At 49.6% G+C, this 22278-nt stretch overlaps 1 protein-coding gene across 2 annotated transcripts in view; it reads left to right on the plus strand.

Annotated features, from left to right (window-relative positions):
* The window catches only part of Phactr3 (phosphatase and actin regulator 3), a 219182-nt gene that overhangs the window by 11542 nt on the left and 185362 nt on the right, over positions 1-22278 (plus strand). The window contains exon 1 of one of the 2 annotated variants that reach the window (XM_034496548.2): positions 17743-17995. The exons of the other annotated variant lie outside the window; for it this stretch is intronic. Coding sequence (XP_034352439.1) covers positions 17881-17995 — 115 coding nt within the window. The 5' untranslated portion in view covers positions 17743-17880. Of the gene's footprint in view, positions 1-17742; positions 17996-22278 lie in introns of those variants that run through there. 2 annotated transcript variants of the gene reach the window in all.

A 22278-nucleotide genomic window follows, 5' to 3' on the forward strand; every position in this document is an offset into this window, starting at 1 on the left:
GATTACATGATTGTATCTGGATCACATCATGTAAGTATGCGTCACCTTTTTAAAGACCCTGTCTCTCCATATAAGGTCACATGTGAAGCTCCTAAGGCTTAGGACTTCCTCATTCCAGTGCAGGGGTTGAGAGCTCGCCTTGGATCCTGCACCAGGCCTTCTGCAGGGTGGCTTGGGTTTGAGAAGCAAGCTTCCCAAGAGAAATGGGCCCAGCTCCTGTCATTGTCCATGACTGAGCCTTGAACTTCACAGTCCATCACTTCTGCCATAGTCTCAGCCCTGGGGGCTGCAGACACTTCCCTCTGAGGCAGGGGGCTGAGCGCACGCGGATGCTGTCCCAGGAAATACTCTGCTATGCCAGCGTAGCTTTTCGCTGCTTCACTAGTGCTCAGCCAACCCCCTGCTGCACCTTGCAGCCTCCACATCTTTTTTTTTCTTCTTGGATATTTTATTTACATTTCAGATACCATCTCCTTTCCCCATTTCCCCTCCCTAGAAAATCCCTATCCCATGCCCCCCTTTCCTTTTTGCTTTTATACAATTTTTTTAAAAATGTTAATCAAAGGCTTTATAAGTTTCGTAATGCTCAATCAGAAGTGTAACCCAATACCCAACCTAGATATATAAACTATCTTTGACTGGTGGAGACACCTGAACATCTGCCTTCATGCCCCCCCCTTTCTCTCTCTTTCTCTCTCTCATCACCTAGCTTCTCCTCTCCTTACTCCATCTCTTCCTCTCAGTACTCCTTCCCCCTTAGCTCCTCCTACATATCACCCTTCCTGTTAAAATAAACTTTTCTCTCAAAATACAATTAGAGCATAATTATGCCTATTTGTACCAGTGAGGTACAAGATAGTCCTAATACCCAGTCCATCCTTTTGTTGACTAACCAGAACCTCTGTCATCTCTCCTAACTAAAACACTTAGTTCTGAACCTGGCTTTTTTCTTGGCTTTAGAATGAATGTCAGCTGAAAACCATCCACTCAGATCTTTTCTCTCAAAGTAAATAGCCAGGATTGGCTATGAGACTATAGGTCTTCAACCCCATCAGAAATCCAGAATGACTGAGTTAAGTGAAATTATGGGAACCACTAAGCATAGCTTCTAAAACTTAGCCAATTTATAGAGACCGCTGAACACCTGGACAGTCCCTATACTACCAAACATTGGAGCATCAAATCTTCAGCCTTCTGGCCCAGAATCATCTGACAGACCTTAGTGATGCAGGATTATTAAGGACTGATTACTCTGTCTAGGCAGATATAATCAGTCAACTATTCTGCATGTGTGTCCTTTTCTGGACAGTAATTTGTCTGTAGATGGAAAGAGGCAATTCTTGCCTACTGACTGTCTCATCACAACTGGAGTAACTTCAAAAATGCTCAATTTCTTCTTAGAATCCAAGACAGGAAGCTGTCAGGAGCAGACACATCTCTAATCAAAATGAACATTAATACAGAAATGTTTGTAATATCAATTCTGTGGACTTCTGATGTTTTGAAAACCAACTATCCATGTAAGGTAACCTGGACTGTTGTCTGTTAACTCCTCTCAGCTATTTCTAAAGAAAATATAGAAAACACCCTAACAATAAACTCAAAGCCATGAATTTGCTATAGTCCCTTAAGTCACAGGCTAACCATCTCAAATCAGTTAAAAAAGTTAAAGAAGGACTGGGTCTAGGCCTTGTATTCCTAAATGTGTTATACAGGCACAATGCCCATGAGAGTATCAATATTCATCTCCCTTTTATATCAATAAGAAGCTCGTACCAACGAAAACCTTAAATTTGAAATCAAAGTAAATTTTGTGCCATTTAAGAAATTATAACTTCATCTTGATATTAATTATACATATTTCTACCAATAGGTTATGGCTATGCAATAAGTCCTAGCTAATCCTCCCTGTTCCAACAAAACCACTACTTTTCCCTAGAAAGACAGCCCAATATTAACCACCTTAGTCCCCAAGCCCAGGGAATAGGGGCGCTGACTCTTCTTTAACTTCTTCAAGCTGATTACGGGCGTTGAGATATTAGAAGAGGGGTGGGGGGAAGAGTAAATTGATAAGCCTCTGATGCTGTGTCTTCACTGCATCCAGATGGAATTCCAGGACATCGGAGGTTTGAGCAGGTCTGCTCAGTTTGCTTGATGAGTAGATACACCAAGGCTGTGTATTCTGCAATATACAATTCTCAGAACAAGTTTTAGTATCAAGATATTTTTTTTTCCTAGAGGGCTGACATTTTTTTAAAAGATGTTGGCTCTAACAACTTTTCTTTTTTTTTCCTTTTTAAAAATTGGTTATAATATTTACATTTCAAATTTTATCCCCTTATCCCATTCCCTCCACCACATGGGACAGAAACTGAAGGAGGAGACATCAGGAGACCATTCCACCTGGGTATCCATCCCATGTACAGTCACCTAAGCTAGACACTGATGTGGATGGCTGGAAGTGCATGCTGTCAAGAACATGATATAGCTGTCTCCTTAGAGGTCTGCCAGACTAACACATTCAGAGGATGATGCTCACAGTTAACCACTGATATGATCAAGGGTTTCCCAATGGAGAACTTAGAGAGAAGACTGAAGAAGCAGAAAGGGTTTGTGACCCCAGGAGGAAAGCAATAATACCTAACTCCCAGAGCCCCCCAGGGTCTAAACCACCAGCCTGGGAGCACATAGGGAGGGACCCATGACTCCAACCATATATGTAGCGGAGGATGGCCTTGTTGGGCATAGGTGGGAGAGGAGATTCTTGGTCCCATGAAAAACGAACACGAACACAGAGTAGGGGGGATTGCGTGGGTGGGGTGGGGGTCGTGGGCGCGGGGGGTAGTAGGTGCGGGCACAGGCTCATAGAAGCATGAGGAGGGGGATGGGATAGGAGGTTTCTGGGTGGAGGGAGGAAGTGGGGTAAGGGGGTAAAACCTGAAATGTAAATATAATACCCAATTTTTTAAAAAGAGGAAAAAAAAGGAAAAAAAGAAAGAAAAAAAAAAGAAAATTAGGAGATTTAATAACACAAATGGAAGGATTTAGAAATTTAGGAGGCAGTTTATGTTAATGGAGACAGCATCATAGAAACTGGAAAATCACACCCTCATAGAAGCACAAGGAGGGGAGATGGGATAAGGGGTTCCTGGGTGGCAGCCTCCACATCTTAAGCAGCTGGAGGAGGTGTCAGAATGCTTCTTAGCCCACTGGTTGGCTTGTCCCTCAGTCAGGGTTGAGAACCTGTATGTCAGAGATTCCCTATCCCTGGTGGGGGAGACATCTTCCTCTGCCTGCTCTCACTGGTAGCAGGGTCTCTGTATAACATCTGCTACCCTCCTGGAATCTGGCTTTGTGCCATCTCTGACAGAAAGCCTGGGGCACACTCGCTATCACACGGTCCATCACAGTGAGTGTGTCACTAGAGGGATCTCACGTGTCCACAGTGGTTCCACCAACAGACTCTTATACCAGAATCTTGGGCTCCCAAGCTCCAACCCCAGCACTTTTATGTAGACTGTGCCTCTCATCCTTGGAACACATCTTGAAGCAGCCCTGAGTCTGGTTCCTTCCATTTGCTGGTCATGGTGCCTGGAGTGTTTGTGGGACCCCCACCCCCACACATCGGCCACTCTGTTCACTGACATTCTCCCCTCTGAGCAAGCTTAGCACAGTGACTTGCTCACTTCCAAGCACATGGTCTGCAGCCTAGTGCCTAGCGCAGAGCAGCTGCCTGTGGACTCTCCAGCTGGAGCAAGAGTATGAGAGGACCACGGTGAGGGGACAATGCGTCAGGGAGAGCTCCTCTTCCCTCACTCGCAGAGAGAGTGGTCCCTGTGCTTCACAGGTTGTATTCATACTGACATGGAGCCTTGGGTCTCCTAGTGGAGAACTCTTCATAGTTTCCAGAAAGATCTTACTATTCAGCAGCTCTGCGGCTTTCCAGTTGCAGGAACTGGGTTACACTCTTGGTAGTCTCTGGTGGGAGACGGCTCTCCTGTTTGAGGAGGCCCCAGGTTTTTCTGCAAGCACAGAGGGCATTGTACACCATGTATATTTGCAGAACTGGAAATGTATATATCCAGCCAGCTTGGGTTCGGACCATTTCTCCAATTAATTTTTCTTTGAGTCAAGGTCTCACTGTGTAGCCCTGGCTAGCCTGAAACTACTAGGTAGATCAGACTAACCTTTAATTTGTGTGATCCTCCTGCATCTGCCTCCAGAACGCTGAGATTGTAGGTGTACATTGCTTATTTCCCCCCTACAAGCCTTACTGGGAGCCTTACTCCACGCTGTTGTGAGTTTCCGCTTGGGTTCTGCCTTCCACCATCAGAGAAGGACCCTGGCAGGCAGAGCGGGCGGTCTGCTGCATTGCTAGCACACAGTACATGTTTAGACAGAAGGATCATAGCCACTTACCCAGTGGGAAAATTAAAAATATTTCCTCTACGCCAGATGAGGTTTCTGATTAAGTTAAGGACTGCATTTCTCTGCTTCTGAGTGTGCAAGACAGCTGTGTTAACCAAACAGTCTCCCTCTTGCGTGACTGAATCTCTTCTCCTCACTAATTCTTCCTAACGCACATAATGTGCCTGTTATGGCCCAGGTTTGCTGTGTATTTCCAGTTCTGTTTTTACTTTAATGGCTTTGCCGTCCTTTCCCCTCTATATTCCTCAAGAAATTATGATAAATTAGCTCCAGATTTTAAACATTAGGACCATAAAGAAATAAGGAAAGAGAACTTACCACTTACAGATTAGAGTGATTTCCAACTTGGGATGTTGTGGGCACTGGTGAACAGGCACTCAGGCTGCGTGGGAGTCACCACACTGCTGGGTTCAGGAGAAGCTGTCCTCTCAGGACTGTCATAACCATGCCAGCCTGTGCCAAGTGAGTGCCAGCTCTATCTGAAGCCCTGCTCGAATAGGTGGCTATGTGCTTCTCTACGGCAGGACCCACTGGACCAATGTAAGAACCTGGGATTTAAAAGGACTGAATGACCTTCTTTGGGCAATTTACCTTGGCTGGCTCTGGATTCTTGGTCATTTTGTTATCTTGCCTAACTCCCTTCTCTCTCTCTCTCTCTCTCTCTCTCTCTCTCTCTCTCTCTCTCTCTCTCTTTCTCTCTCTCTCTCTCCTCTGTGTGTGTGTGTGTGTGTGTGTGTGTGCACGTCTGTGTATGTGCGCGCACGCACACATTCACATCACACACATGCTTTTGTACATGGATGGGCTTGTGGAAGTCAGAGAACAACTTTCAGGGGTCATTTCCCTACTTCCACAAATGCTTTTCAGAGGCTGAGCTCAGGTGATCCGCCTTGGCAACAGGCACCGCTTCCCACTGTACCATCTTGTCTCCATCCACCCCCACTCTTAATTTACATTTTTCTACCTTGGTTTTTCTTTTTTCTTTTCCTGAGAAGGGTTCAGTAGCAGGTCAATATTGTGCCTTAGTGCCTAGTTCAAGGAGCCCTAAAAGGTTTTCTAATTCTGCCTATTCCCTTGAAGCCCACAGAAATAAGTAGACTGGTGGTAAAAGTCCCACAGAGAGACACAGCTCTACTCAGATGGGACATCACGTGTCCTACACTAGGAGGCCCTGGTCACTCTCCTTGTGAATATTTATCTGTGGCTTATTTCCTTTGACTCATAAATTGATATCAGACATAATTGCAGCCCTCTTCCCAGGACCATCTGTACTGGGAGAGAGGAGCAGGGAGCAGGGAGGGGAGGCTGGGGAGAAAGCACAGTGATTGAAGGTACATTCTTCTCACAGAGGACCAGAGTGCAGTTCTTAGCATTCATGCTGGACAGATTACAACTGCCTTTAACTCCATCTCTGACACCACAGGCTTTCACGCGCACCTGCACACACATGCGTACACACAATATACTTAGTTAAACACAATAAAAATAAATATTTTTGTAAAAGGGAGAGAAGGACCTTCGGGGTCCTCGTATGACTTTAATACAGCATCCACCAACCTCATTTCTCCCTCTGTGGGAGTTGTTATCAGAGGGCAGGAGGCTTTGGCACACGGCTTTCTATTATAGACAAACCAGTGATCACAGACCTGGTAGCCTGGGACACCAGCCATTTGCATCACACATCGGGGGCCTGAAGTCCAGGTGTCTCTGCTGGCTCTCTCTAGGCCTCATGCTGACATCAAGGTGAAGAACACAAGGTATGGGTCTGGGCTCTCCCCCTCCCTTGGAGGTTCTGAGAGAGGCACCACCTGCCTCTCCTGTTGGCTGTCACGATTCAGCTAATCCTGGCGAGAGAAAGGCCCTGTTTTTCTTCTCGCTATGGCTACTTTCAAAGGCCACATACTCTGAGGTCATACTCCCTTCAAACCTATAGTGGCAGCCAGCCACATCCTTCAGATTCCTCTTCCGTCTTCTGGCCTCAGCCCTCTCTTCCATTTGGTGCCTGTGATGGAGCCTATGAGACCATCCAGATCAGTTCTGTGATTATGACCTTGATTCCGCCTGTCTCAAGAGTGACTAGTTTAATGATGATGAGAAATCCAGAATCTCAGGTGAGGAGAGGGGTTTGTGGAATTCTCCTGTTCACGCTATGTGCAAGAGGATTGAGCTGCCAATCTCATCATTTGGTGTTGGCCTGGAGAAGCCAACACTAAAGCAAACAGCGCATCCCCCCCCACCCCACCCCCACACAGAGGCCACACAGAGAAGCCAACACTAAAGCAAACAGCGCATCCCCCCCCCACCCCCCACCCCCCACAGAGGCCACACAGCAGCAGAGAACAATCTGTCTGTAGGCTTTCTGTCTAGCTCAGAGCCTGCACAGGGAGAGCTGGCCATACTTAGCTGCATCTCTGGTACATCTCATCCACCACCCATTCACCACTGTCTACCTGGTCTGCACCTGTCTTCTGGCTGCCTCTTGGGCACTCTGCAGCTTAAGAATGCTTTAGGGAGAAAATGGATATCCCATGTTGCCCTTGCTGGAGATTTTCTCAGGTAGCTCTCTATGTGAGGGTGCTGTGGTCCTTTGAACTCTTGGGGTCCTGCCCTTCCCCCTACTGCCACTTATTGTAGTACCATAGTCCCCCACCCCCATCGTATACCTTCCCAGCTGTTTACATAACCCAGTGCCATTGCCCCAAGCTAGGCTGCCATCTTGTCAGAACTCTCTCATTCCAAGCCCCTCTGCTGGACACATGGCATGTTCTCTGTGAACACTCCCTGAGTAAGTGGGCACAGATACCGATGAATGACAAAGCGAACAACCCAAATGGGTCATCCTGTGAGCTCGGGGCCATGTGGTTCAGGTCCTCGATGCTTGGATGACAGAGCTACCCATTACCTTTTCTGTCATCGCAGGATCTGAAGGGAGTGGAGCCCAGCACACTCTGACATTCTGCTGATAAACCAAAGGCCTGGTGTTCTGAGATCTACAGCTGTCTTTTGGGTGGCCGCATGTACACTCGTATCCCTCCAGTAGCAATGGCAAAGACCCAAGAGGCTTGTGGAGAATTTCTGTTGGACCCTAAGTTACTGGACTAGAGGGACAATGGTTAGTGCCCAGTGAGTGTCATTCCTTGGGACTGCCAAAGGCCCTGGTAGCTGTTCTTATGCCAGAGTGGATGTTGGCAGATGCTCCTAACTGGAGCGCTGGGTGCTGGGCACCCGTGTGCAGAGTCACAACAGGCTTTGAAGCTGGTGATTATTGAACTCCTGGTGAACAAGCATGGCTGCTAACACAGGTGGTAATGAGCATGGCTGCTAACACAGGTGGTAATAAGCATGGCTGCTAACACAGGTGGTAATAAGCATGGCTGCTAACACAGGTGGTAATGAGCATGGCTGCTAACACAGGTGGTAATGAGCATGGCTGCTAACACAGGTGGTAATAAGCATGGCTGCTAACACAGGTGGTAATGAGCATGGCTGCTAACACAGGTGGTAATGAGCATGGCTGCTAACACAGGTGGTAATGAGCATGGCTGCTAACACAGGTGGTAATGAGCATGGCTGCTAACACAGGTGGTAATGGGCATGGCTGCTAACACAGGTGGTAATGGGCATGGCTGCTAACACAGGTGGTAATGGGCATGGCTGCTAACACAGGTGGTAATGGGTTGAGTCCTGGAATTCACATCTTTGTCACCACAGAATGTGTGATGTGCTTTTAAAGTACACCACCCGTAAACTGAGTGCTCTAGGAGGAGAAAGAGAGGGCAGGGGCAATAATTTATAGGCTCACTTGAGGCTGTGTGAGCTGGAACTCGGTAGAATGCTCAGCTGGTATCTGTCATGGAGGGCTGGGTGTAAATCTGTGTCGTGGTAAACACTAGGCTGAGCTCTAGATTCCCCAAGCATGTGAATCTGGCAATCACACTGAAGCACACACTGAATAGAAAGGGGACAGTGTGTGGGTGGCAAAGACCACTACTGAAACACAAACTGTGAATGGTGAGAGACCGGTGTGAGATGGACACACCCATGTGACCAGAACAAGAACACAGCTGGGTCTGAGAGGCTCCTTTGTGGCGGGCCCTGCGTGGTCAGATGCTTGCAGTCCCATCTGAAGGCCTCACCCTTCTCCTGTGCTGAGTCAGGAGGCCTGGGGGTTTGTCCTCCTGGTACCTTCTGGAAGAGTCCTATTCATACACCACCATACCTCCTAGAACACTCAGGGCTTCTCTGCCTTCTGAGTGCTGCTTCTGATCCTGGCCTCCACACAGTGCCATTGTCCACACCCCACTGACCTCCTCCAGAGTCATGAATCTGAGATGTTCAGGTTCAAGTGGGAGCTGAGGCCTGCAGGTGACAGTTGTATGACTCCTTACCTCTGAGTCCTTGGTGATAGGAGCTACCTCAGCTCCTGGTCATAAGACCAAGGACTCTCACTGTCCTCAGAGAATGAACCCTCACACCCCTGGTGATGCCACTGCCTTGATCTTCCTGTAGGTGGCAACAGACAAGACCAAGTCTTTATTCAGTCCCATGATTCCTATGGAGTTAGTTTTCTCACCATTCTGACCAAACCTTGACAGGAGGAAGGTCTCCCTTTGCTCTCAGGTTAGTGAAGAACTTTCCACCATGGTGGGAGTACATGGCAGCTGGGTTTTGCTCTGTGGTGGCGGAAACTCATGACAGGACTCATTAAATATATGGACAGATAAGCAAGCAAGAGCTAGATTGGAAGTAGACCCAACCTACAATCTTCAAGGTCTGCTTCCATGGCTCTACATCATTCAGGGAGGTCCCATGTCTGGAAGGTTCCACAGAATGTGGTGCTGGGGACCAATTATTTAAAGACGTGAGCCTACAGGGAACATTTCACATTCAAGCCGTGACACACACTAACCCACCTGTGTGTGGCCCATCTCACACCTATATGGTTACAAACTCCACTTCATCCTATGAACCTCTCTATCTTAGTTTGCTTAGTAAATACTGTGACCAAGAACAGCCTGGGGAAGGAAGGGTTTGTTTCCTCCTAAAGCTTACAGTCCATCACAAGGAAGGAAGCTGGAGGTAGAACTGATATGGAGGCTGCGGAGGAAGGCTGCTCAGTAGCTTGATCCCCATGGCTCACTCTGTTTGCTGTGTGAACACCCAGGACTTCCCAGCCAGGGATGTTTTTAACCGCAGTAAGCTGGACCCTTTTCTACCAGCCATCAATCAAGAAAATGCCCCACAGGTCAATCTGATGGAGGCGTTTCCTCAATTATTATTCCCTCTTCTCAGAGGACTCCAGCTTATGCTTCGCTGACATAACTTCAGCCAGCACCTTCCCCGTGAGAGTAAATCTTGACTGTCAACTTCGTGAGATCTAGACTCACCTAAGAGGCAAACCTCTGTGTGTGCCAGTGAAGAGCTTCTACACTGGGATGAGGCAGGAGCACCTATCCAATGGATGGGACGAGGCAGGAGCACCTATCCAATGGATGGGACGAGGCAGGAACACCTATCCAATGGAGTGGGGTAAACAAAAAAGAGAAGCAAAGACTGAGAGTGAGCATTCATCTGCTTCCCAACTGCAGCTATGATATGAACAGCTGCCTCGGCTCCTGCCAGCATGCCCTTCCACCAGGACGGACTGGACCCTTGGACTGTGAGCCAAAATACACCTTCCCTTCCTCTTCCTTCCTTCCTCCCCTCCTTCCTTCTTCCTTCTCTCCTTCCTTCCTTATCCCTCTCCTTCCTTCCTCCCTTCCTTCTCTCCTTCCTTCCCATTCCTTCCCCTTCCTTTCTTCTTTCTTTCCCTCCTTCCTTCCTTTTTTCTTCCTTCCCCTTCCTTCCTGCCTTTCTTTTTTCCTTCCTTTCTTTCCCTCCCTTCTTGCTTACCTGCCTTCTTTTTTTCCTTCCCCCTTCCCCACTTCTTTATCCCTCCCTTCTCTTCCTTCCTTCTGTTGCTTTTCCCAGACATTCTGTCACTGCAGTGAAGCAAGGTAACCAATACATTTCTTGACCCCTCCCAGCCTGGCCAGCTACTCTGCCAGTTTCCGCTGCCTCCACTCTACTCTTTCATGCAGGCTGGCCCACATCATCCTGTGACTAGCATGTAGCAGGACACGCAGAGCTGGTGTTTGATAGCTGTTTGTTGAGTGGATGTCTGTGATGTGAGGCAGGGATATGACAGAGAACTTTGTGAAGTGGGCCAGTACCAGGGATGGGCTAGCAGCGGAAGGCAAGAGATCTCTTGCAATCTCATGAGATATGGGGCTGTCAGTAAGCGACAAGTTCTCACCAAACCTCAACTCTTGCTGTTTGGAAAACCATCAGTATTCCAACCCCCAAATTGCTTCCAGTCGCACAAGAAAGTGACACACTTCTGCGTAACGCTGTTACGTTGTCTCGCCAGTTTATGCTCTATTTTCTTCAAGTCTGAGGCTCTTAGAGAATCTGAGAAACCCAGAAAGGTCTGTGTCAGGTTGAGGTAAGGAGCCCAGTGATAGAGCCAGGACTTGGGCTCCAATCGTCACCAGGCCAGGCACTTGTTGCTGGCTCCCTAATTTTTCCTCCTTACACAAGGGAGCATCAGAGTCCTGTGAATTTTGTGAGCTGTGGCATCAGAGATGCCAGTAACTGTAAACCTTGGTCACTTTCAGCAATGCAACATGATCTGAATAACCAACTGCTGAGAGCGCAGGCTTGCGGGCTGCAACATCAGGACATCGACTCCATTACAAGATACCCAAGAACACGGCCCAGTTTCTCCTCAGCTGTGGACTTCTGTCCCCCTGTATCACTGAGATCACAGGGCTGCTGCTTCAGGCCCTGCAGGCCATTAAAGGCAGGAAACAGGAGGTAGCCAGGGCCACAGGGAACACATGCTGTGTGTTCTTCATGGGACACTCTTCATTCATCCCCTCCAATGCCTAGTCCTCTTTTGTTGGCAACTCTCACCTGCGGCTGATGAAAGATTCGCAGCAGGTTCACAGCTCTGTGAGGAAGGTGCAGAGAATGGTCACGTGTTCCATGACACAAACACGTGAATGGTGGCTACTTTCCGTCTGTATTCTTGGGGTCTTCTCCCCCACCCGGCTAACCTGTTAGTCTTCTGTCTTTTACTAATGTTGTCACAGATGCCTCTGTCCCTGCAATTGATGTATGTCAGGGACAGAAAAGAGCATATTGATTGATGTATGTCAGGGACAGAAAAGGCAGGAGTGGTACCACCCTGAACATGCAGAATGGTGTCAATGAGTCATGCCAAAGGCACAGGTGCTGGTAAGGAGCCTCCTCCCCTCATCCACATACTGGGGTCGGAGAGCGGGTGTGGGGGCTAGCCTAAGGCTACACAGGTGAAAGATGCCAGAGCCCCATCTGTGCTCAGATCTTCAATCCTGACTTACAGGATTTAATAGACAGACTGAAAATGGGCGGGACCCTAAAGGGGCATCTGCAGGAAGCCATGAGAAGCCTATGACACATCTCAGAGGTGAGCTGGTGATCGGCAAAGGGAGGGACACTGCTTTAGATTTCCACACTTCCACCCACCCCTTTGACCCTTCCTTTCCTCTCCCTTCTTTATGCACCCCCCACTCTCCCCCCCATCCCCACTCCCATCCCCTGTCCCTGCCCCGCCCCCGCCCCAGCCAAGATTTCTCTGTGTAGCATCAGCTGCTCAGGTATTCCATCTGTAAAATAGTCTGGCTTTGCATTTAGAGAACGGCCCAGCTCTGCCTTCTGAGTCTAGGACTAAAGGTCTGTGCCACCACTGCTGGTCTTTTTTGAGACAAGATTTCCCCTTTACAGCCCAGCCTGGCATGAAACTCACTAGGAAGTGCAGATGCAGGCTTACGTAGAATTCACAACTCCCCTGCCTTGACTTCCCAGATGCTAGGATTACAGGTGTGTGCTATCTCTCACTGCTTAAGGATATAAAAAACACATAATTTTTTTCTTTGTTATGTTGTGTCTATGAGTATAGAAACGTACCACATGCACTACATGTGTGCAGCCTATGGAATTTAGAATTGGGGAATTTAGAATTGGGGATCAGATCTCCTAGAACTGAAGTTGCAGATGGTTGTGAGCCACCTATGTGGGTGCTGGAAACTGGACCCTCTCCTCTTCACGATCAGCTGCTGTTCTTGTTGTTCTTGTAGAATCGTCTTCTTCCTCCTCCTCTTGCTCCTCCTCCTCTTCTTCTTCCTCCTCCTCTTCCTCCTCCCCCTCCTCCTCCTCCTCCTCCTCTTCTTCTTCTTCTTCTTCTTCTTCTTCTTCTTCTTCTTCTTCTTCTTTTTCTTTAGCAAACCATTTAATTCATTTTCTCCTCTTCCTTTGTTATACTCTGTAGATGAGGCTGGCCTTGAACTCAGAGATCTGCCTGCCTGTGTGCAAGCCCTGGGATTAAAGCTTGAGCCACCATGCCCAGCTCTTCTTAACCATCAAGCCACTCTCCAACTTTTGGCTTGAGGAGGAGATATATGGACATGCCTGTTCTGTCTACTGCCGCGCGTGCGTGTGCGTGTGCCTGTGCGTGCGTGTGCCTGTGCGTGTGCGTGTGCGTGTGCGTGTGCGTGTGTGTTATGAGGGGGACCCTGTGTGTGGAGGCCTAAGGTTGACATCTGGTGTCTGTCTTGGTCCATTTCCACCTTCTGTCTTGAAGCAGGGTCTCGCACTTGAACCCAGAGCTCACTGACTTGACGAGTCCATCTAGCCAGCTTGCTCAGTGGCTGTCATCTCATCCTCCTTTGTGCTGAGAATACAGATTGCCCAACATGCAGGGGGTTTGGGGATCAGAACTTCCCGTCCCCAAGGTAGAACCCACTGAACAATTCCTCCAGCCAGAGGATCTTGCTCTGCAGTCTCATGAGCAGAGCACAGGGTCTGGAGAGATACAGGGAAAAATGAGACAAGTTCAAAGCTGTCTGGCAAGCTTTGGGCGCAGTTTCTCCTAATGGCCAGCAGAGGGCAGAGCTGCTGTTGAAGTGGTACTTGACTCAAGGCTGAAATTTCCAAGTTCTGGGTGTAATGTCCTTTGTGCCTCTTAAGCTGCCTCCTGAGATTCAGCCAAAGACATCGCTTGAGAAGTTCTTTTTAAGTATCTGAAGTCTGCTGGTTCTGTGTTTTCAAAACATTAAGGGTAAAGAGAAATTGCTGGTGTCCTGGTGTGTATCAACGTGTTGTCTTTTGCACCAAATGGGACTGGAACTCTGACGTAACATGGAGCTGGAGTCCGCACTTCCAGGCCAGGGCCTGTGTGGCCAGACATCCCCATATGTATTCCTTTTCTTGTCTGCTGATAGTGCTGCTCCCTGGATGCTAGTGCCTGGATGACAGATAACAGCGGACAAACAAACCTGACAGAAACCTCTGTGTAGCCAACACTATTGCCCCACCTCAGGGGATGGCTCGGTCCATCATCTCTCGAGGATGTCCAGATACCTAGTTCTGGGGAACAAGGAGCTGATAGGCACTTGTGTGAAGGAGATGCAGATCCCAGTGACCATCCGTGTGCCCGCCTGGTGGCAAGCCTTTGAGTGACCGGAGCTCACTGCAGTAGCTATCATGGTTCCAGGGATGGACCCGACTGAGGCAGAGAGAAAATGGAGACAAGGCAAAGACCGCCAGCCAGAGAGCTGGGATCTGGTGGTCTGGATTCTCGTCTGGAGAAACCACAGAAGCTCAGCATGTTTATTGTATAGAGTTGGATATAGAGATGGTTACTGTATGTAGCTGGAGAAGGAGGCAGGATCTATGCAACTGGATCAAGCAGGTGGGTTTAGCTCATCTTGGTAGGAACAGGCCCTGTTGGGGAGCAGCCTTCAGGCTACAAATGTGGGAGCACCAGGGTGTGGTGAAAGCTATGGTGAACATTTTCTGCACACACTGTCAGCATCCACAATTGCACTAGAGGAAGGCCTGACATGCATCCGAGCCTTGCTCCAGGAGGGAAGAAGAGTCTGAGGCTCTGTGGTCTTTGACATGGCTGTGCCCTTGTCAACAGCAGTTCACTCAGAATGTCACACACCCTATAGTTCACAGCCTGGCTCTTGGAGGACAGGCCTGCCTGCAGAAGATGTCAGGACAGAGTAGGTCATATGACCCAGCACTGGGCTAGCACTCACCATTGCACCTTGAGTCCCTCCACTGGCCAGCAGAGGGTGTAAGTGTGTTCAGTCTACAGCTGTGAAAATGCAGGCTCTGAGAGGGTCCCTCGGGCTTGAGAATGTTGGAGCAGGACAGGTCTGTCTTGCTGTGGCTTGTGCTCTTCTCACCACCAAGCCTGATGGAGCAAACACCCCTGTGCTACCCAGTCCCCCCTTCTCTGGTCCTCCCGACCACCTGCCACTGTTAGACTCGAGGTTCCCTTGATCCCCCACAGTATCGCTCATTATCAAACCATCAAATCTGGCTTCTATCCTTCTCATCCACATCTCTTATCTGCAACAGCCTGCCTACCGCCTCTGACTCCCTCAGGCCCAGCCTCTACCATCTCCTGCCAGCAGGTCTGACAGCCTTCTATTCCACCTCCATTCCCCCTTCCCACCTCCATGCCCCCTTTTCCATCAGCCAGTACCTCACAACAGCCACTGAAGGATCCTTTGGAGACACACCTCTGCCAACAGTTGCTTTACTCTACCTTGAAAGAAAGGCAAACTCTAAAGAAGACAAGGGGTGATGGGGGCTCACAGAACACCAGGCTAGACCCTGCAAAGAGGGCACAGGACACTAAGGTGGGCCCCGCAAAGGGGACACAGGACACTGGGCTAGGCCCTACCTCTCTGTAAGGATGGTAGCAATCTATGCTGTCCCTCTCATGAGCCTTGCCCCGGAGCTTCCCTATACCTGGAGACACCTCCCATGGTCTTGATTGGCTGCTTTTCTCATGCCTGTGTTCCCTGAACATCATGTCTTTTCACCAGGCCCACCTCTCATCCAGGGAGGCCTCCTGGCCTCATTGCTTGTCTGTGAGTTATCTATGGAGAACTACCAAACCAAGGCCAGGACTTATCTGTTCACTATGCTTCTCTGGGAAATCACAGGTGTGGGCACACAGTAGGTGCCCAGGAAATCTTTGATGGACAGGCAGACACATCAATGAAGCTGCACTCTCTGTAAGAATGCAGCCTGCTCGGACACTGTGGGATTGAATTGGTCCTCCTGTGGGCTTTTCCTTATCTCTTCTCTGTGCACGCACACACACTGTGTGTGTGTGTGTGTTTCCAGCTGCCCCAGGGCAGCCACATTGGTCCTCAGGGCTGCCCCGAGTTGGGGGAAACAGCTTTAGTCTTTCTAACCTGGGATATTGCTGGCATTCATTTAATGGGTATCCACTTGATTCTGAGAGAGGCCAGGTAGGTTGCCAGGTGAGAGCCTTAGAGATGAGAGGGGACACCCAGGTGCTTTTCAGACCCAAGTTTAGCCTGACACCTCTATGCACATTTTAAAGGAAAAGAGAAAACTTTTCTAAAATAATTGGTGTGCTACAAAGCTCACCTCTGTAGCATGTAGAGTTCTGTGGATTTTTAGCAAATGTACAGTCAGGAAAACTGTCCCCACAGGCCAATTTTAGATCATCCTGAGAATCTGGGGTTATCTCAAAGAAACCATGCACTCATTTGGCTATAGTCTCCTGTTCTGTTTCCTGCCCTGTCCTAGGCACCCCCAAAGCTTCACTTTTATTCTACGATGCTTCTTTGCAATGGGGCCAGGGGAGAGCCAGCATTTCACGACTGTCTTTTCTCATGTGTGCTTGTATCTCGTGGCCTGTCACACAGTAACCATAGCATCTCACTGTTTTGCTTGGAGACAGGACTTCACTGTGTAGCCCAGGGTGGCTCCAAACCCATGCAGTTCCGCCCCTCTCTCTGGAATGTGGGGATTACAGGGAGGAGCCACCATATGACATTTATCAGCTGACGGACCACGGTTTGTGTGTTTGGACCATCATGAAGAGTGGTGTCCTGTTCAGTCATTTCATGGAGTTTATGGAGAAGAAGAAGAGGAAGAGGAGTGGGAGGAGTCTGAGGTTTTTACTATCCCTCCCACTCCGGGTTAGTGAGGATGGGAACTCCTTGGACAGGGATCTCTGCACCCCAACCAAGAAGCCACATCCTTACAGTGTGTGTGCCAGCCAGAGTCTGAGAATAACCTATTCGGAAGTTCAAGGCTCTCCTGCCTGCCGTGTGCCCAGTGATCAGGTGATCAGCAAGGGTGGAGCTTGCTAAGCTGTTTTGAATTTTAGAACTTTATTTTGGAACTTGAGCCATCACCTGCCCTGGACTGAAGTGTAAACACTTTTCCTACTTCTTGCAGTGTCCTCTGGGCATCTTCCAACCCAGTGAGGTGACACAGCAAGGTCCCTGACCCTATTCTTGGCCCTTGCAGGACTTTACCTTCCTAGCTTTTTCCACTGCAGGGGAGAGGAGTTGCCAACTCACCTCTTAAGCTCCGCCTTGGAAAGTGAGAAAGGCAAGGGGGAAGGGAACCTCCCTGCTGTTCCCTCTAGTTCCTGGTCCCCTCAGTTTCCTTAAAGGTGTCTAAGGGAAACTCCCTGGATGGCACCTACGCCCTCTCCATGGGCTGAGGAATACGTAGAGGGGAAGAGAGTAGTGCCGCACAGGTCCTGGCCAGGCACTCCTTGTGCTCCCTTTTCACTGGGATAGGTGAGGGTAGGAAAGACCAAGGCATTACCATTCCCAAGAGAATGCCTTCAAGGGAGGGACCGCCCTCGCCTCAGGGCTCCACCTCTCATGTTGGTGGGGGTGGGGGGAGGAAGGAGGGCACATGGCCACTTTCTGTCCTAGAGCACCAGGTGTGGTGGTGGGCGGATCTTAACCCAGCCCCTATGTCTCCCTGGCCTCAGACAGTCTAGATATTTGAGACCCCTCCCCATCACCACTCACTCGTTCTCACTCCCAGCTCCATGACGTCATGCTCCTCCCGTGGCATGATGGGAGAATCCTAATGTTTTCCAACAGATGCTCCAAGAACAGCTTTCAGATTAAAGCAATTGCAAGAGCAAAGATTCTCTTTTTTCCCTTTTTTTCGGGGGGGTGGGGGGGTGGGGTGGGGGGAGGGAGCACCCCCAGACATTCCTGGACATCTCCCCCAGCCCCAAGCACGCCATAAACACTGACAAGAAAAAGTTTTTATTTCCTGGTTCAACTTTTTTTTTTCCCTTGGAATACAAACTGAAGAATGGGAATAAATACGAATAAATAACAAAGCGAGGCCGCGTGAGCCGGGATGCGCCTGGCTGCAGCCTGCAAGGCTTTTGTCTCCCCACCCTGAAGCCAGCCTGGCGTCCTCCTCCGTTCTTTTTCTTTCCTGGTCCCTTTTGCTTTTCCTTTTTAAAAAGACGCCCTCTCCAGCCCCCTCGCCGGTGACCTTGGCCGCCTAGGATGCTCTGATTCTGCATCTCCCTCCAACTTGCCCCGCGTCGCCTTTCCCATGGCCGCATCCGAGGACGGCAGCAGCTGCCTTGTGTCGCGGGGCCGCTCGCAGAGTGACCCCAGCTTCCTCAGCGACTCCTCAGCCACCTCTACGGACGCCGGGGAGAACCCAGGTACTGGGCCTGGCGGGGGCGGCCAGGCGGGGTGGGGGAGACACGAGGCAGGTGGCATGGGGACCACGTCCCCACGCGCCACAGCTCCCCCCGCCTTCACTGGGGGGACGGTGGCCGGATTCAGGCACCACCAGGGCCCGTGGTTCCTGTCCCCAGCACACAGGGCTGCCTCGGAGCCCTTTGTCCGGAGAGGAACCAACCTCTTTGCTGGTAGAGCTGGGTGCTCTGCAGTGTGCCCCGTTGGTTGGCTGCTGCTCATTGCATCCCCAGTAGGGAGTGCCACGGTGTGCAGCTAACTGACCAGGGGAAGGGTCCGCGGGCCACCTCCGCCCAGGGTTGGTGCCTACTCTGCCCTCTGTCCAGGCCCTCCTATGGTCCTGTGGTCCCCACCCGAAGGATCAGGGCAGCAGTACGGTCCTGTGGCCATCGCGCCCAAGGCTGTCACTGGGCACCAGGACTCCAGCCAGGTCTGGCGCACCTGGCCGCACCCGCCTCCCGGGACAGGTGTACTGGACAGAGCTGCTGTGGGGAAATGAAGGTGTGAGCCCGCCCAGCAGAGTCGGGTTTCTCTCCGCTCTGTGGGCTTGTCCACTCCTCCACACTCAAGGCAATGTGGATTGTTTAGGTGATAAACAGGTCACAGAGGCATCTATGCGGCTTGATTGATGACTTTCCTGGGACCAAGAAAGGCCTAATGAAGCAGGAGGGGGTGGGCTGTGTGCTCTCTGTCACCATGGAGACGCAGGAAGCAAAGTGATCATTAAAACCTTTCTCCACCAGAAGGCAATTTTCACTTCTGGGGAGAAGTAAGAGCTTCTGAAACGGATCTTTCAAAAAAAAAAAAAAAAAAAAAAAAATCAAAGCTGGTGTGTTGTGTCAAGTGGAGGGGCTCAGTTCTGTGTCTTCATGAGGTGCAATACCCTATAGTTGCTGTTTGATAATTCCTTGCCTCGCCTTCCTTTGTACACTTCTCTTTAAATTCGAGGACCCCTCAATGGGGACTGAATGGTGTTAAATGATTGTTAAATGATGGCATTAAATCCCAGGGGCCAGCAGAGACTGGCTTTGTGAAGAGAGATTCCACAAGAGCTATGCGAACTGCCCAGAAACACCCCCACTTTAAAAAGTAGCTCTGAGGGACCCCAAGGGAAGAGTTAGGGGAAGGACTGAAGGAGCTGAAGGGGATGGCAACCCCATAGGAAGAACAGCAATATCAACGAACTGGACCTCCTCCCCCCCCCCAAGCTCCCAGGGACTAAACCACCAACCAAAGAGTACCCATGGAAGGACCCATGGCTCCAGATACATATGTAGCAGAGGGTTGGCATCAATGGCAGGGAAGGCCCTTGGTCCTGTGGAGGCTCAATACCCCAGCATAAGGGGATGCTAGAGTGGTGAGGTAGGAATGGGGGTGGCTGGGTTGGGGAGCACCCTCAAAGAGGCAAAGGGGAGGTAGGATAGGATGGGGGGGTTGTGGAGGGGAAACTGGGAAGGGGGACAACATTTAAAGTGTAAATAAATCCATAAATAAATAAATCCATAAATAAATAAAGTAGCTCTTTGGGTACCAGGACCTGTTATGGAAATTTTAAGCCATAAACCCACCCAAGTTTTTTGTTTTTTTTTTTTTTTTTTTTTTTGAGACAGAGCTTCTCTGTGTAGCCCTCACTGTACTGGAACTCACTTTGTAGACCAGGCTGGCCTCAAACTCAGAAATCTGCCTGCCTCTGCCTCCCAAGTGCTGGGATTAAAGGTGTGCGCCACCACTGCCTGGCCCACCCAAGTCTTATAAGATGTCTTTGTTAGGACTTTGACACAGTCATACCTGCTTATGTCAGTGTTTCAGGAGAGGGAGTCCCTGACTCTAGTTGATTTCCATCGTTTCCAGGGCAGGCTGCAGCAAGCAGGCCCTTAAGTCACTACTGAGGTCTTCCCTTAGTCGTGTGTAACACGCATGGTGGGTAGCTTTCCTAGCTCTCAGAGATATTGTGGAAGGTGAAGGTCCTTACCAGACAACCACTTCCACTCCTTTGTCTCTTTGACAGTAAAAAGAGGCAAACTTGAAATGGAAATTATGCAGGATTTAGCTTTTTGGCTGTCTGCGAGCTGATGCATCCGTGGGTGGCAGTGGCGGGTTTGTCAGGTGGGCTGCTATCTGTCCACGAGGGAGCAGGGAGGAGGGCTCTGATGCCCACGATGAAGTCTAGCATGGGAGGATGTATGCTGGGGCTGTCGACGGGTTAGAATGGTCAAACTGGAACCAAGCGAGCAGCTATGGGGTGTACGGGGGGGTGGGGGGGTGAACGGTCTAAAGTTCCATGAATGGTAAGGCCAGGTACTGAACATCTTCGAATTGTGTTCAGCAGTGGAGTTCTGGCCAAAAAGAGAATCTTCGCGTTGACTGAGATCTGCAAGCCTGAAACAGGAAGGGTGTGGAAGGTGCTTGCTTACTCCTGTTGGTGGGAGACTAGCTAAATTGTGATGCACTGCTTGATTGTCTGGGATGTGCCTTTTAGAATTCTTTTTTTTTTTTTTTTTTAAAGTATCTTGATAGGTCCTGCCTCCCATCCACCCTGGTACGATCACCCATACTGCACATGACTTGGGGCTTCCAGAGAGTCTGAGTTCTAATCAGTTCTTGGCATAGCCCTTCATCTGTCCCTCCATGTAGGCTCTCTTCCCTCTAGGTACCTGCTGAATCCAGCCAGTAGCTTCACAATGGTCAGATTCAGGTTCAAAGAAGAATGGGCCACCTCTGACTAGAGTCTTTATTTTTATAAAACACTTCTAAATTGCTTTTACCCTTCCCCAAGGCATTTTGAATTTAACAATATTCTCTTAGTCAAATTTCAAAAACATTCCTGGAAAAGTAAGTTCAGGGTGCTTTGTCCACTCTTTCTCCTCCCCATCAGTACTATCCTGTAGTCCCCTGCTCTGATATTTCCTCTTCACTCCCTGATATAGGACCAGATGGGTAGAAAACAGCCACGGTGTGTGTGTGTGTGTGTGTATGTGTGTGTGTGTGTGTGTGTGTGTGTGTTTGTGTGTGTGTGTGTGTGTGTATGTGTGCACGCACCATGTGGGCAAGTCTTCAGTGTGTGATCTAATTGCTTTGGCCATGGGAGCTTACCATGCCACTGTGTCTGTGTCTGTTAGAGAACTCTTGCTCTGGGGAGACATAACTGAACGTCTAGTCCTTCTCTGCTCGAGAGAACCAATGACTGATCTACATACAACTCTATCAGAATCTAATGTGGAAAAACCCAGGAGTTTATTGCAAGGAGTTTATTGCAAGGGCTTCCTTGCAGAACAGGGATGAGTGGCTACTTACAGGAATGTGAGTGACTTCAAAACAGCTACACTATCAGGGGATCTAACCCCAGCATGGATAACAGCTGTTCAGGGTGGTATGAATGGAGTTCCTCACCTGCCTCCCACGGTCTCATACACTCTAGCACTGCCCAAGGCCACAAGGTCACGTGTCATTAAGGATGTAGAGCAGAATGACATACGATTAGCAAGAAGATGAGGGAAGGAGGGGCTGGGATCTCATGTAGAAGTTCAGTAGCCCTCTAACCCCTCCTCTGTAAGAGAACCTCTGCAGTCAGTGCGCCTGACCTCAGGGGTCTTTGCAGATAGTCCCAGTGGATGGGATAGAGATGATTGCTGTTGTGCTCAACAGAGTTTTCCAGCCGCCTCCTCCCTTTAAGCAGTCATTCAGTGATAGTCTGCGGAATGTGCTTTCTAGTTTTGCTATGAAGAGTTGTGTTGTGTCCGGTGTTTACCCATGGTGAGCAACACGGTTCTGGTGGCCTGAGCACAGACTGACTGGTGCTCGTGTGATAGCTGGATGCCAGCTCATGGCGTCTCCACGTCACAGGAGTCCACATTTGTTACCTTAGTGACATTGCCTTTTCTGCTCAGTACATACTGTTTCACACTTTACGGGAGTTGCTTGCACACTCTGACACTACCCTCTGCCCCAAATCTTGGCAACGCCCCAGGTCATGAATACATGTGTTCCTTAGCACGAAGGGTGACAAATGGGGTCTTGCAATAACTTGCAATTCCTCAGTTGCACTGAGCGCGTTCTTGTGGCTTCCTCTTGTATAGTTTCTCAGCATCCGCACCTATGGCATGGACCAGCTTGCAGGGCTGGTTACTTCTGAGTAGGTCCTCCCCGTGTGCCAATGTCTCAGCTCCACTCGTGGCTCTGTCTGCACCTTGCAGGGTTCTCTTTGTGAATTGTACTTGGCCCCTAAATCGAGGTGAGGTTTTCTTCC

The sequence above is a fragment of the Arvicanthis niloticus genome, chromosome 2, assembly GCF_011762505.2.
Source record: "Arvicanthis niloticus isolate mArvNil1 chromosome 2, mArvNil1.pat.X, whole genome shotgun sequence".
NCBI classification, from domain to species: Eukaryota; Metazoa; Chordata; class Mammalia; order Rodentia; family Muridae; genus Arvicanthis; species Arvicanthis niloticus.